Source organism: Pygocentrus nattereri, chromosome 16, assembly GCF_015220715.1.
Source record: "Pygocentrus nattereri isolate fPygNat1 chromosome 16, fPygNat1.pri, whole genome shotgun sequence".
In the NCBI taxonomy this organism is placed as follows: Eukaryota; Metazoa; Chordata; class Actinopteri; order Characiformes; family Serrasalmidae; genus Pygocentrus; species Pygocentrus nattereri.
In genome coordinates, this window is record NC_051226.1 from 27,826,795 (window position 1) to 27,843,055 (window position 16,261).

The 16,261-nt window shown below is 40.4% G+C and overlaps 1 protein-coding gene across 1 annotated transcript; it reads left to right on the forward strand.

Moving 5' to 3' along the window:
• The first annotated feature begins 654 nt into the window (after positions 1 to 654).
• drd1b (dopamine receptor D1b) lies at positions 655 to 5,705 on the forward strand. Its single transcript, XM_017701104.2, has one exon. The coding sequence runs from the start codon at positions 1,896 to 1,898 to the stop codon at positions 3,231 to 3,233; it is 1,338 nt and encodes a 445-aa protein (XP_017556593.1). The 5' UTR covers positions 655 to 1,895; the 3' UTR covers positions 3,234 to 5,705.
• The last annotated feature ends 10,556 nt before the right edge of the window (positions 5,706 to 16,261 follow it).

A 16,261-nucleotide genomic window follows, 5' to 3' on the forward strand; every position in this document is an offset into this window, starting at 1 on the left:
TTATATTCCATATTCACCCTTGTATATTTTTTTCTGCCGTGCTTTTGGGCCCCTTTCAGTTCAGAAAGGCTCTTCAGGCTAAGCGGATGCCCACACATCTCCCTCCAAAAAAGATATGTGGGTGTTCTAGCTGCCAGGACTTTTGCACTTGCTTGTCTACATGGATTACTCTAGCATGCACTCCGGCAGCACGGAGGCCCGTCGAGGATCTGCTCAGCCATTGGCATCAAGGCTGCTTTAGTAAATGCTGAGAAGAGGCCAGGAGCTATGAACCACCAGCTCAAAGAATACAAAATAAAGAAAGGACTATTGCAGGTGTGGATTAAGAACCTGACACTGCCATTTCCCATACAGCTCTAGACAGTTCATTCATAGAGCTAATAGGCCTGCAGTGGTGATGATCTAATCCGGTAGATGGCCTCATTGAGCCATTTCATACGCAAATACGAGGCACCTTTCGCTCCAATAACTGCTGCGCTAATATTTCACCCTCGTAATTACGCATATGGAAATAATAACAATGATAATCATAATGAGGCTGCGAGCAGAGCCGTAGTTTAAGCTGCCCGTGTCTACAGCCATGATCATATAGTAAGAGTAACAGGCTACAGCACACAAGCACAATATGACGATATCTGGGCCAAATATAAGCTGCGCTACCTGATTTTACGTTCGAGCCAGGCTCGGTTTAATGGCCATCATCATCACCACCATCATCATCACCATCATCATCCTCCTCATCCTCCTCCTCCTCTTCGCCCAGAGCACTCCAGACGCGTCAGCGCCGTCTGGGAGGACAGGAGGCGCATGGCTGGCCGCTCTGCCTCCGAACTTGCATCGTGCGTCAGGGAAACTTAGGAGGCGGCAGCGAGTTGAAGCGAGCAAAGCGAGAGCCGCTGGACTGCTGCCTGCTGCGACTCAGCATCGCAGAGGCAGTTTGGAGCGGGGTTTTTTTTTCCGGAGCTGAAACGAAGAGGAGCTTTCAAGAACGTAACGCGCGCTGATGCGCTTCGTTACGCACAAGCGAGGAGCCTCGGTGCGTTTCAGGTGACGCGAACGGGACGATATTACTTACTAATCGCAGACATACGCGTCAAGCCTCCGCGGATACCAGCGAGAAAGTTGACTAAAGGGGAGCCGAACGCTGTTTTGGGGACCCTGGAACGTAAGAATGGACCGCAGAATGGAGAGAGAGATCGCGTTAGGCTGAAGTGTGGAAACAAGTTTCACTCCAAGAACGAAGTGATGCTTGTTTTGTTTTCCCTCTTTTAGTATGTCAAGCAGCGCCAGAGACGCGAGATGGGGCACTTCTGGGGGAAACGTATGCGTCCTATAGATGCGAGCGTCCGTCCTGGCTGGAACTGTAGCGTGGACCAAATCAACCAGACACGCTTGGACGGTTATTAACGAGGACCAATCAGACCAACGCAGCGCAAATACAATCGATAGCCTGTATCGATAAGCTCATATATAAGGCTAATGATCGCGCTTGCTTATGTTTGCCTAACATGCTGGGGGAGAATACGCTGTGAAACCATCAGCAGATGCGCAAGGACCAGGTACTGAGAAGAAGAAAACATTCCCCGTTAAGATAAAACGGTCATGTAACTGAATTGGAAGTTTTTCTCAGCTTATGCTTTAATGGTCAAGTCATGCTAAATGAGAACGTGGTCAGAGATACACACAGGGGTCATCAGTTTCTGGCTTTGGGAGAGGTAATGTTGAGATAATGATGTACAGTTTCTTGCAAAATGACTGTGAGCACGGCGATAGATCCCACAGATCATCTGGTCACTCGGCTGTATGCCGCTGCTCTGATTCCTGTGTAATCTCTAACGCTTCGGACTATTGGAATTATGGGGTGACTGCTGCTGCCGCTACTCGATGAAAAAGCCATGGATGTGAACTACTCCACGGTCCTCGACAGCAATCTAGCACAGCGTGGTTCGTCGAAGCGCGTCCTGACCGGATGCTTCCTTTCGCTCCTCATCCTGACCACTCTGTTGGGGAACACGCTGGTCTGTGCCGCTGTCACCAAGTTTCGCCACCTGCGCTCCAAAGTCACTAACTTCTTTGTGATCTCGCTGGCCATTTCCGACCTCCTGGTGGCCATCCTGGTGATGCCATGGAAGGCGGCCACTGAGATCGTAGGGTTCTGGCCTTTCGGCGCCTTCTGTAACGTCTGGGTGGCCTTTGACATCATGTGCTCCACTGCCTCCATTTTGAACCTGTGCGTCATCAGCGTGGACAGGTACTGGGCCATCTCCAGCCCATTCCGCTATGAGCGCAAGATGACCCCAAAGGTGGCTTTCATCATGATAAGTGTGGCATGGACACTGTCCGTGCTCATTTCCTTTATCCCCGTGCAGCTGAACTGGCATAAGGCTCAAAGCACCAGCTATGCAGAGCTGAACGGCACCTACGATGAGGTCCCCGACAACTGTGACGCCAGCCTTAACCGCACGTATGCCATCTCCTCCTCCCTCATCAGCTTCTACATTCCGGTGGCCATCATGCTGGTCACCTATACTCGCATTTACCGTATCGCCCAGAAGCAGATCCGCAGGATCTCTGCCCTGGAACGAGCGGCCGAAAGTGCCAAGAACCGCCACAGCAGCATGGGCAACACTGGCGGCATGGATTCCGAGAGCTCCTTCAAGATGTCCTTCAAGCGCGAAACCAAAGTCCTCAAGACACTCTCGGTCATCATGGGCGTGTTCGTGTGCTGCTGGCTGCCCTTCTTCATCCTCAACTGTATGGTGCCCTTCTGCGAGCCCAACGAGAGCGCAGACTTCCTGTGCATCAGCCCCACCACCTTCGATGTCTTTGTGTGGTTCGGCTGGGCAAACTCCTCGCTCAATCCCATCATCTATGCCTTCAATGCCGACTTCCGCAAGGCGTTCTCTATCCTGCTAGGCTGCCACCAGCTCTGCCCCGGCAGCAACTCCATTGAGATTGTGAGCATCAACAACAACGGCGCCTCCGAGCCTGCCTCGCAGTATCAGCCCAAGGGCCACATTCCCAAAGAGGGCAACAACAGCAACTATGTGATCCCTCACAGCATCATGTGCCAGGATGATGAAGCACAGAAGAAAGAGGATGACTCTGGGATTAAGACCTTGGAGAAGCTCTCCCCATCCATGTCTGGCAACCTGGACAGTGATGCCGACATTTCCCTGGAAAAGATTAACCCCATCACTCAAAATGGACAGCACAAATCTATACCTTGCTAAATTTGCTGAGGTTAATGGGGTTTAGGACCACAAAATGGTATGGAGGACACATGCAAAAGAACCCTGGCGTGGAAGGAGTGTGGGATTTAAACAAACAAGAAATGAGACTGCGTTTCACTGAAAACCTTAAACAACATCTTGACTAAATAAAAATTGTGAAGATCAAAAGAATGTTCAAATTGAAGGCACTTTATCTGGATAACTATCTGCAAAATACTCACAGCATTTGTTGATGAAATTGCCAGGTTAGTTATACATTAAATAACTTGAATAAAGCAGTGCGTCCATATGTACACACATTTTTTTGCGCAGTGAAATGTGTTTACATGTGCATGCCCGTTCAGTTGTGGCAGGAATACTATTCAAGCTGTTGAACTATGGATAAGGCATTAGAACATTAGTAAAATCTTGTAGGTGAGTTCTTTACATTAATGTGTACTGCTCACAAGTAGAGATATTGGTCGCACCTATTTACTGTCAGCAGAAACGTGTATATAGCGTTGTTTTTATTTTTCACTGTTTATCAGAGTTGGCTCAGTTGACAGCTCCATATGCTGCTAGTTGTGCTAATTTTATTTCAACAGATGCAAGCGCGCTCAAATGTCCTATTATTCAAGGAGAGTGGTAGCGTCGCTCAGCTACTCCTTTATGTGCATTGCTGTGACGTGAGCCTGAGGTAACAAAGAGTCTGTGCAATTTGAGTTTGATTTATCAACTGATGTATCAGGTATTTCGGTGTAGGATTCACCTCAGCTTTAAAAGTATGTCTTCATAAAAACCCATCCTTCTCATTGCTAATGCAAGCCCGCCACAAATAATTTGACCAGCACAATGTAAAATGTGGTCTTTGAGAGGTTCCTCATGTTGTTCACTCTGTCAAATTATGTAGGGAAACCTATCATACTAGAAAAACACAAAAGCAGAAGGACATTTGTTCAAGTTCCCAAGAAGTCTGATGTAAATCTGTATGCATTGCTGCTATTCCCCACAAATTCGGTGCGACCATCCTCTGCGCATATACTTGTCAGCACATATGTTATTGTAAGTTGGGTCAGCCAGACAAAACAAGACACTGTGGTTGCCCTGAATAAATGCATAGATCGACATTTCAGATCCCTGTTGGACTGCTTTGTGACCTTGGTTAAAGTGCAATGCCATCAATATGTAATTGAAAAACGTTATCACTGTACATTCTGTCCATACAGAATACAATTGACTCATTGTGACCTCTGTGAAAACCATCAAAACCTTCATACTGCAGATTACATCTGTTTATGAGAGTGGAAAGTGGGATGTAGTCAAGTTTAACTCTTCACTGAAGCAAATCTAAGTCATTTAACAAATCTATTTCCATTGACCCTGCTCACATCTTCCTCTTTTTAACCCTTATTTCTACTGCAGTAAGCAGATGGAGAAACTGTGGTTGACAACCCATGTTTCTACATCCGTACACACAGCTGGCTTCTAATGAGCCATGCATTGAAGTCACCATTAAAGAGCAATAAGTAAGACTTTGTTAATTGTACATCAGAAGTCTTAGATGCTGCACAGCAAGTAAACCACCTAACGAATTTAGTGATGCCTCATGAGTAAGCATAAACAGGAGCACGCTGAGGTACAGTAGGGCTGCTGATGCCGTATTGCTTCTAATCGTTTCTAGTCGAGCTGTGTTGTCTGGTTATGCAAGTGGCCTAGATCTAAGTTAATTCCAGGCCCTGCAAATGCAAGCGAGAGCTGCCCATGAACATGGATTTGCACATGCTAGAATGTATGTGCTAAACATAGGATCATAGGATCACATGTTCGTGTTGAGTTTGTTACCACGTCACTTAACCTGCATCTCTGAGAGCTCCAGTCAGAAGAAGTGCATCCAGTTTAAAATTTCCAGCAGCAACACAAGATTTGTATAAGACCCAGGCATCCATCAGATTTTGCCTTCTGTGCACCGTGCCAAAATCTTAAAGCTTAAAGAGATCACCTCCCACTGCCAATCGGCACTATCTGCTTCTCCCCTGCTGCCACACTCTCTCTCTCTCTCTCTCTCTCTCTCTCTCTCTCTCGTTCTCTATATCTCCCAATGCTGAGTGGACCACTAAGCTTCACTGTGTACTTTTCAATGTCGGGTTGAAATGAGTGTCATGCAGTGATGGACAGTGGTGGAGGGGGCAGTTGCGGAAGTCAACATATTTTTTTCTAAAACTGGACATTGTTTGCTGGAGGGAATTTTCCAAAAGGCTTTATTTGTGCATTTGTTTACTCCTCTGCAGCCAACCCTCCCCCATTTCATCAGCGGCACTATTTAGACTTTCGTTTATTTCCCAGAGCCCCTTCGCTTCGAAGTGATCCTCATGATCTTTATACAGACGTTGAACTGCTGATATATTATGTTTGGATTGTAATGACCTTTTTTTAAAAAAAAAAAAAAAAACGGTTCAATGGGAATTCCAACATTTAAATGAGAGGGAACTATTTCACTGTTGCGGCCCACTGGTGCACTCATTTAACCAAAAGTCTTTCCAATGGTCAACTTAGCATTTCAAATGAACCAGTGTTGCCATTTGAAATAGTCCCAGGTGTTGTCATCCCTACTAATACTGAGGTAATGAGGTATCCTAATCAAGACTCAGAGGACTGCTATTCTTAATCCACTCAGTGAGGTGGGAACAAATTACAGAGACCTCAGATTTTCTTTCTTTCCTTTGTTACCAAGGACGCAAGCTTTAGCATGTAATTTTGCAGGTGTTTACAAACCAGAAACCATTCATTTCAGAGCGAATGCCTTCTCTACAGCCAGATACAGAGATTCACAAGTGAATTGCATTGGCAGCAGCACAGAGTTTAGTGGGAGGACGGCTTTTCTTCAAATGTTTTTTACCTCCTCTTCCTCCCATTCCTTGTCGTTGGCACCAAATTCTTTCTTTTATGTCAGCCAACACTGCCAGCGTTTATAGTAAGCTCACACCAGAAGGTTCAGCTCAGTCTGAGAGTTCATTTTCATGCTACCCATTCATCAGCAAGATAGCATCACCGCAAGACCTAAATGTAACATAAATGGAAGAAAATGTATTGTACGATGTTCAAATGTAGATGTGAACACAAGTGCTTTTTATCTTTAAGATCCTTAAATGTGAGTAGAGCAAACAAATACATGTGCTGTTTTTAAAATGTCAGTTCGTAAAATGCAGTGGAGGCAAATGTATGTGCTGCTGTTGTTTGAAGAGCGTTCAAGGTATACCCAACAAATTTATTACAGTATCTAGTTTACAGTTTGTACAAAATGTTCCCTTTCTATCTGCAAAATAAAAGTGGATGTTGGTTTTGTAATACTCTTGCTACATGAATTCTTTCTTGTTTTCTGTTGAATGCGTTGCTAGCAAGTTGCGAGCTCCCTGCAAGTAGCATGAGCTAAAAACAGTAGCTAAAAACAGCACCTTGTGTACTTGTGTCTCTTGCTGTAGACAACACAAGTTCCAGAGACTCGATAGGCAAGTCTATTTGAAGTTACTTAACATCTTAATGTGTTTTGAGGTGAGTGTGTGATGAGTTAGGCACACAGTTTGCACAATGCTAATTTGTGGGATATGCTACTATTGCTAGGCGCAATTGCCTTGAGTCTCCAGTTCAGAACTAAAGAAGCAAACTTGAGGCAAATATGTCTTGGTTGAGTGACAACAGTGCTGTGCAGAAGTCAGAGATCACCCTTCATTTATTTCATTTCCAGTCAAAACAGTTAGGTTTTGTGTCAGGAAAAAAAGCAAAAAACATTTAAATTACACAGAAGCCTCAAAAACGAAATATACCATATTTTCAGTATTTGGTGTGTTCACTCTTTGTCTTTATTACAGCTTCTTTTCAGGAGATGTGCTCTTGGTTTTTTAGTTCAGCCATAGAAGTTGGTTGCATTCTTGGCTTCCCAACACCAAACACATTCAATGACGCTGAGGTCTGCACTCCGGATGGTCATTGCATTGTTCTGAGCAGCTTTTTTGTCTTTTTTCCTCATTTCTTTTGCTCCGTAGCAACTTCTTCACAGTTACATACCCTTTCAGACCCAGTTTGTTGAGTTATCTTCAAGGAACACCTATGGATTTTTTTCAGATCTGAAAAAAGAATTAGGCTTGATTTTCTCCTCCCTCTCAAAGATGAAAGGTTTAAGTACTGTCTATCCATTGGTGACAGTCTTGCATGGCTGTTAGGAGACTTGTTTTGTCTGTATCTTTCGATCAATGTTTGAACTTCAGGTTTACACTGCTGCTTTTCTCTCTCTGACTTTTCCTCTTCCTTATGCAGTCTTATATCTGACCTCCTTAAAAATATGAATGAATAACATAATGGCTGTGTTGACTGGAAATGAAATAAATGAAGGGTGGTCTCTGACTTCAGGGTGAAGGGAAAACAGTTTTTTTTTTTCCAAATTTGAAATAACTTTAAGCCCAAGCTGTTTCTGTTCTTGTCAATCTGTATTTTTACTGTTGTCAGTATAATTATTTAATTGTAGGAGACAATTCCAATATTTAATGCAATTCAATGCTTTCCCAATTTGCACCCATAATCTATGGAAAATGGTTCAGAAAAATATTTGAATGAGCAAACGACTTCAAGAGAAGAGGAAAATGATAAATAGCCTGTTTTTAACTGCAGCTTCTTTAAGAATTTGGGAGTCGTGCAAACTGTATAAACATATTTGTTTAAAAAATAAGCAATATAAAACCTTCGCCCCACCTGTCTTCTAATATGTGCACATAATTTGAATATTGTGGGTTTTGTAGTCAGTCGTTTAACTCAGCATTGGTCATTAGTTACATATAAATATCTGGTTCACTTGGGCACGATGCAGGCCTATTCTGTGAATTCTACTTGCAAATTAGTTGGATATAGGACAGAAAACATACAATGCAAACAAAGGTCCATTTGGTGTACTCGGATATTTATACCTGTTATTTACAGCATGTCATCCATATGTCTGCTAGCAATTTATATATATATAATTTATATAATTTACATATATAAATTATATGTAATGTAAAAATAGTATATGTAATGTAAAAATATAATTTACATAAATAAATTAGCTGGGAGGATGAACATATAATCAAAGCCAGTAGTCAGTCACATTCTATTTCATTACAGAAGTTCTTGTCCACACAGCAAAATCCATTGTTGAGTACTGCAGTATTGAAATAGCAATTAGAATGTTCATTTAAGCTCAGCTACACATGGATGAACATTGTATGAGTTAATTTAACATTGGGGATTTGAGAATGTAATAAAGATGGTTAGGCCTCTGCAGTGATCTGAAGGCTAGAGTAGGCTTCGCACAAAACAGGAGCCTTACGCCCTATTCCAGGTGTATTAGTTTTAACTGGGGATGCACCGTAATTTGAGTGATTATTAATGATATCTGTCATTTGAATCCAATATGAATTTACAACTTCTGCAGTTTTTATAAGTCAATGTAATCGCAATGTAATAATTACAGACTTACAATTAACAATGTGATGAGTGGCTAAATGTTAAATATGGTGCCAAAAACAAAACAAAACCAAAAAAATCAAATACTGGATGAGGACGGAGACTTTACATCTCATTTAAATGGTGGGTGATGCCCGTTTAACTCAAAATGATGGTGCAGAATCATGGCTTATGTGAGGGAATATACACCAAATTGTTGCGGATTTCACTAGTCTTGTCATGAACTTGAGGACTAAGGATTAAGGTCAAACCAAGCTCCACTGAGCTGTTGGCCTTGTCTACAAGTCACAGGAACACTTTCCAATTACTCATTTTTACTCTTTTATTACTGTGAAGTTGAATCGATCAGGGCTGCTATTACTGATTCATACTGGAATAAAATCACAGATGTCGGTGATAATCATCTACAGCAGTTCCCTACACTCCTTCAGTAAGAGAAGTGCTAATTGAATCAACCTCATGGTAATAATGTAATATCAAAAGTGCTTAATAGACATCTGTGCCTCTGATTTTTTGGGGACTGGGAGATGAGACCAACTGCACAGTTCCTTTATCCTCAAGTTCAAAACAGACTAATCTGCAACACTTTTGGTGATGGGCTAAATACAACCCCAATTCCAATGAAGTTGGGACATTGTGTAAAACATAAATAAAAACAGAATACGATAATTTGCAAATACTTTTCAACCTATAATTAATTGAATACACCACAAAGACAAGATATTTAATGTTCAAACGGATGAACTTCAATATTTTTGCAAATATTCACTCATTTTTAATTTGATGCCTGCAACACGTTCCAAAGAAGTTGGGACAGGGGCATGTTTACCACTGTGTTACATCACCTTTCCTTTTAACAACACTCAATAAGCGTTTGAGAACTGAGGACACTAATTGTTGAAGCTTTGTAGGTGGAATTCTTTTCCATTCTTGCTTGATGTACAACTTCAGTTGCTCAACAGTGCGGGGTCTCCGCTGTTGTATTTTGCGCTTCATAATACGTCACACATTTTCAATGGGAGACAGGTCTGGACTGCAGGGAGGCCAGTCTAGTACCCGCACTCTTTTACTACGACGCCACACTGTCGTAACACGTGTAGAATATGGTTTGGCATTGTCTTGCTGAAATAAGCAGGGACATCTCTGAAAAAGACGTTGCTTGTATGGCAGCACATGTTGCTCCAAAACCTTTATGTACCTTTCAGCATTAATGGTGCCTTCACAGATGTGCAAGTTACCCATGCCATGGGCACTAACACACCCCCAGACCATCAGAGATGCTGGCTTTTGAACTTTGCGCTGATAACAATCCGGACAGTCCTTTTCCTCTTTGGCCCGGAGGACACTACGTCCATGATTTCCAAAACCAATTTGAAATGTGGACTCGTCAGACCACAGGACACTTTTCCACTTTGCGTCAGTCCATCTCAGATGAGCTCGGGCCCAGAGAAGCCGGCTGTGTTTTTGGGTGTTGTTGATATGTGGCTTTCACTTTGCATGGCAGAGTTTTAACTTGCACTTGTAGACGGAGCGACGAACTGTGTTCACTGACAGTGGTTTTCTGAAGTGTTCCTGAGCCCATGTGGTAATATCCATTACAGAATGATGTGGGTTTTTAATGCAGTGCCGCCTGAGGGATCGAAGGTCACGGGCATTCAGTGTTGGTTTTCTGCCTTGCCGCTTACTTGCAGAGATTTCTCCAGATTCTCTTTTGATGATATCATGGACTGTAGATGATGAAATCCCTAAATTCCTTGCAATTGCATGTTGAGAAACATTGTTCTCAACAATGTTGTTCACAAAGTGTTGACCCTTGCCCCATCCATGCTTGTGAACGACTGAGTCTTTCAGGGATGCTCCCTTTATACCCAATCATGACACTCACCTGTTTCCAATTAACCTGTTCACCTGTGGAATGTTCCAAACAGGTGTTTTTTGAGCATTCCTCAACTTTCCCAGTCTTTTGCTGCCCCTGTCCCAACTTCTTTGGAATGTGTTGCAGGCATCAAATTCAAAATGAGTGAATATTTGCAAAAACAATAAAGTTTATCTGTTTGAACATTAAATATCTTGCCTTTGTAGTGGATTCAATTTAATATAGATTGAAAAAGATTCGCAAATCATTGTATTCTGTTTTTATTTAGGTTTTACACAACGTCCCAACTTCATTGGAATTGGGGTTGTAGATGGAGAGTGAAATTAAATATTCATTCAGAGTGGTAACTGTCAACTCCAATTTCTTTAAATTTGCGGTAATAGAAACCAAGGATCAACAAAAATATAGCCATTTTATTTACCATCCATAATGACTAGTGAACCTATGTGTCTTCTGAATTTTACATGTAATGTTAATGACAGTAAAATATTGCTGAATTAAAAAAAGAAAGTTTTCTTTGATACTATTTTGCCTACATTTACTCCTCCATCATGTATGGGATTTAAAGATATACAAAATTCTGCAACATAATGTCTCAGGCATCAGCCAATGCATTCATGACTATGTATTATAATAACTTTATGTGAGGGGAGACATTTTAGAGATATTAACCTCTCCAGACATCTGGTTCCCATCAGCAGCACTGTGAACAATTCTGGCTTAGTGTTTCTCTAGAATCAGACATTTCACATTAAACCACTCAGAATGACTTTGTTTACTTCTCAAAGATTTAATTATGCAGATTTTTTTTTAATCTGTGAAATTTTCCTTTAACAAGGCATTCACACCCTGCTGCTGCTGCTAATTACTGCCATTTGTTCTAGATGATCATTAACCTGGCACAGTGCTGAACCTGTTCCACAGATTGGACCAACTGCGCGGAAAGTGCCCAGTTATGTAATTAAAAGTGTTAAATCTTCCTAATAGACATGAGAAAAGTCACTATTACACATATTCAGCATGTTGTCTAAAAACATTCTCTAAGTTTGCCGGAGGTGCTATGAGTCATGCTAAGAGTAAGCACGCAGGAAATGGGACTCAGTAAGCAAATTGTTTTTTTTTTTTTTCTTTTTTAGAATAAGGGGACCCCCAGGACCCTACCTACCGCTTCTAAAATTGAAACCACCCTCAGGGTTATTCAAGCAGTGAAAATACAAGGCAAAAGCAAGTGAGGTGATTGCACATTCAGGGTATGATTTGCAGCCGTAAGCTACACAAAACAAAGGTTTCTAAAAGGTTATTGGCTTGGATGTGGGTTTCTAAGAGAAACATTAATTGGGATAGAAAAGGTGTCTCAAACTTAAATTACTTAGCGGCACTAGCCAGGCAGTTTTCTCCAAGGGCTAGGGCGGTAGAAAATATCCAGGAAAAAAGTCCAATTTTAAAAAGTCTAAACTTTAAATATGTAAACTTTTCCATCTAATGTTGTAAAATAAATTACAGGAAATTATCGTATAAAGTATGAATTTTACAATCATTTAAGTGCATCTTTGTCCATGTTTCTTAGGGATTTTTGTATCACCACACACCACAACTATAAGTACTACTGCTTTTATTACGATTAATAATAGTAAACAGTAATAATATTAACAATAAAGTAGTAATTATAATAATAATAGCAAAAAACTAATATAAATAATAATTATTATTGTCAGGACTACATTTATTATTAGTAGTAGTAATAGTAGTAGTAGTAGTAGTAGTAATAGTAGTAGTAGTAGTAGTATAAATACATAAGGTGTTTAATAAATACTTTTAATTAAGTCTAATTTAAATTTTAAATAAATGTACTTTTAAGAATTATATGGGACTCTCTTTGAGCAGTGAAATCTACATTTTCAGAGGATTTGTTTGATAATTTCATTCATTTCTTCATTTTGACATTGTTTCTGCTGCCTTATCATGAATGAATCCACAAGGGCATATTTAGCTAACATTCAGCTTAAATTAGAATAATATTTAGGTGTGCTCTATTTTTAATGTAAAGCATCAACTTAAGCTGATTTTATATAGCTTAAGTTGGGTAACCAGACAGTTTTAGGTAGGTACAACTAATCTACCCATCAGATGTAAATATATACTATATTTCCAAAAGTATTCAGTCCCTCATCCAAATCATTGAATTCAGGTGTTCCAATCACTTCCATGGCCACAGGTGTATAAAACTAAGCACCTAGGCATGCAGATTGCTTTGTTATGGTGTGGGGTTGTTTTTTAGGAGTTGGGTTCGGCCCCTTAGTTCCAGTGAAAGGAATTCTTAATGCTTCAGCAGACCAAGAGATTTTGGATAATTTCATGCTCCCAACTTTGTGGTAACAGTTTTGGGACGGCTCCTTCCTGTTCCAACATGACACCACACCAGTGCACAAAGCAAGGTCCATAAAGCCATGGATGAGCGAGTTTGGTGTGGAAGAACTTGACTGGCCTGCACAGAGTCCTGACCTCAGCGTGATAGAACACCTTTGAGATTAATTAGAGTGGAGACTGCAAGCCAGGCCTCCAACATCAGTGTCTGACAAATGCGCTTCTGGGAGAATGGTCAAAAATTCCCATAAACACTCTCCTAAACCTTGTGGAAAGCCTTCCCAGAAGAGTTGAAGCTGTTATAGCTGCAAAGGGTCAACACACATCATATTAAACCCTATGGATTAAGAATGGGATGTCACTGAAGTTCATATGCGTGTGAATGCAGATGAGCAAATACTTTTGGAAATATAATTTAGTTACAGAAAAAGAAAAAAGACTAAAACAAAAACTGTAGGTGGGATTTCGGATAAACTGTCAATATGTGACAGGCTAGTCATTTGAGACCCCTGGTATAGACCCTTTATATCATGTGAACTTTAAAAAGATTCTTCACACTTGTACATCTGATTAAAAAAATATGGTTTCCATTAAAAGGTCTTTTATACAAACTAAAAGTAGTTCTTTAGCCAAAGAACCCTTTATATTTATGAATGTGTATGGACTGAGAGATGTTTCTCAGACCCCCCTTCCTAACACCCCCCCCCACCCCCCACCCCCCACATACAGAAAGAAGGCCTGGTTTGGAAAAACACATAGTCAAGGTTAATGACAGGCCCGAGGCAGTGCTCACTATGGCGGAAATGGAGGGTGGCTATGAACTGCCGTAATGTGCTTATGTAACCAGCACTCGGGTCCTGATTTCACCACTGTGAGTGCAGTATCGGCACTGGCGCTCGCCAGCCTCAGCTAAAAATATCTACTCTACAAAGGCACCGGATTCCCTCCGCCTGCCTTGGTAAATAGCTGTTTCAATTTCCCCCACTTCTTTTCAGTCTCGGGCATTCTCAAGGCACAGAAATAATAGGATTTAGCCTCCCAGAGCAATTGACCGGTGTGCAGAAGTCCCATTATTTTCACAGACAGAAACACAAATAGACTTCCACATGGGCCAAGGAACAGGGGGAGTTCTCTAATGCGGGCCAAAGAACTTCTACTAGCCTGACATTGTGGAAAATCCCTCACATATATTCTGGCACTGCAAAAATACAAGGGAAATAGGCCATTTATCTATAATATCATAGTAAGATTATTCTAAGATTATTCAATCTCTATTTCTAGGCATTGATGCTTATTTTATGCAAATTTACTGCACTGCCAGATGACGTTTTGCTGATTTTCACAGTGAAAATAAATGGCACATTACATAAATAACACGTCCTCTACAGAGAACTTAAATATGGCTTTTTACTGTGGATTTTTGTGTACAATTCCTGTTTATTTGCTGAGATTAACATACTGTAAAAATACAAAAAAGGTGCCATAACTTTTGCACAGGCTGAATTTTATGTTTTTTTTCCCTAAAAAGTTAAATTCAGCAAATAATCAGAAATTGTATATTAAAATGTGTACTGTAGAGAAGCAGTTAACTTACTCCCGCTTCGAAAATCAACAAAACATGCAATATGGTGAGGGGCCCCTAAACTTTGGTGTTCAAATGTATGCTATAAATGAACATTTTGAAGTGGATTTCTTATAATGTTCTTACAGCAATCATTTAACATGTTTACACTTGCTAAGATATCGTTGCAGTGATGAATTAAATCATTATCCCACTTATTGTAAACTCTCCTGGACCCCTTCCTTCTTTATGATTTGGTTTAATTCAGTGTGTCTTAATTATGGCCATTTGTAACGACTGTTTCTCATCATAAGATTGTTGTAACACTATTATAAGATTATTTCCCTTATTTTCAGACAGTCTTATGTGTATACAGTGATCAAATTGTAATGAAAAAAACATTTTATCTCACTACATTAGTGGCTTTGGCTTGAAACAGTCAAAGAAGGGGGCTGTCAAACTATCCTAGCACACACTGAGCTCACTCTCAAAACAAACTGCTAACAACACATCATGTGATCTTATGTAAGGTCAATGGAAAAAGGCAGATGCTGATTTGAACTGTTTTTGAGGTTTGAACTGATGGGAACCCTGCTGAAAAAGCAGCTTAGACCAGCATAAATGTATCTAAGCTGGGCTGGGCTGGTCTAGGCTGGTGTGGTGCTGCACTGTAGAAAACGGCTCGGCAGTTCAAGCTAAAAAATACTTCATGTAGTACATACTTTAAATGATTGATTATTCCAATCAAGTTCAATCTAGTTCAATTACTTGTTACTTCACGTAACAAGAATTTTTAGGTCGATTTCATGAATCATTTTTTTACAGTGTGGTTTAGCTAGTCACCCAGCATGGTCATATTGGTTGACCAGCATACCAGCATCTAAAACACAGCACATACTGGTTTTGGTGGTGATCAACGTCTGTGCTGTGCTTACCTGTGCTGTTTTTTTGTAAACATTGCTTTTGTTCATCTGATCATTATTTTGCCGTGTTTTATTTAACCATTTATTTATTTATTATTAAAGTATTTATTTCATTCAGTTGGTTAACTAACTTAAATAAAACAAGTTAAACATCTTACCATAATACAAATTTTTCTTTTTAAAAACTCTTTTATTGCGATTACTTTTCTGGTAACATATAAACTTTTCTGCTTGCCATCAGACTAAAGTTTTTTCTATAAGGGGCTCAAGGTTTTATATAACATATATTAAGGTTGCTTGTCCTAATTGAATCAGCTTTGCGTCTTAAGTCTCGTTGAGTCATGAGTCAAACAACAGACAACTTGAGTGGAGGCTTGAGTCCCCATTTCTACTGTTACATGATAAGAGGCAGCTGTGATAACTTTTTATGTGGATTTTATATGTCATATGTATATGTGCTTTTCTTGTTCTTGTTGGTGGGGTCTAGGTGTGTGTGTGTGTGTGTTGATGCCTAATCTATCAGGGCATTCATAGAAGGCCTAAATATTTTTTGCAATAAAATAAAACACATGCTTATAACTTTTAGCAAATTTTACTTAATAGAATCTTCATTCTTGTTGTATTTAAATTCTCATACTTCTATATTTTATTGTTATTTTTTGATTGGAAATAAGTTCTTGAAATGCTCATTGAAAAAATCCAGTCAGATTTTTCACACTGTGGCATCTAGGTAGATACAGCTGATTGAGCTCTCAATCCATCACTCAAAAAGGATCCCTTGCCTTGCTCTTTTTTCCGTTGCCCTTGCTGAAGGACTTCCTCTGATAGATTA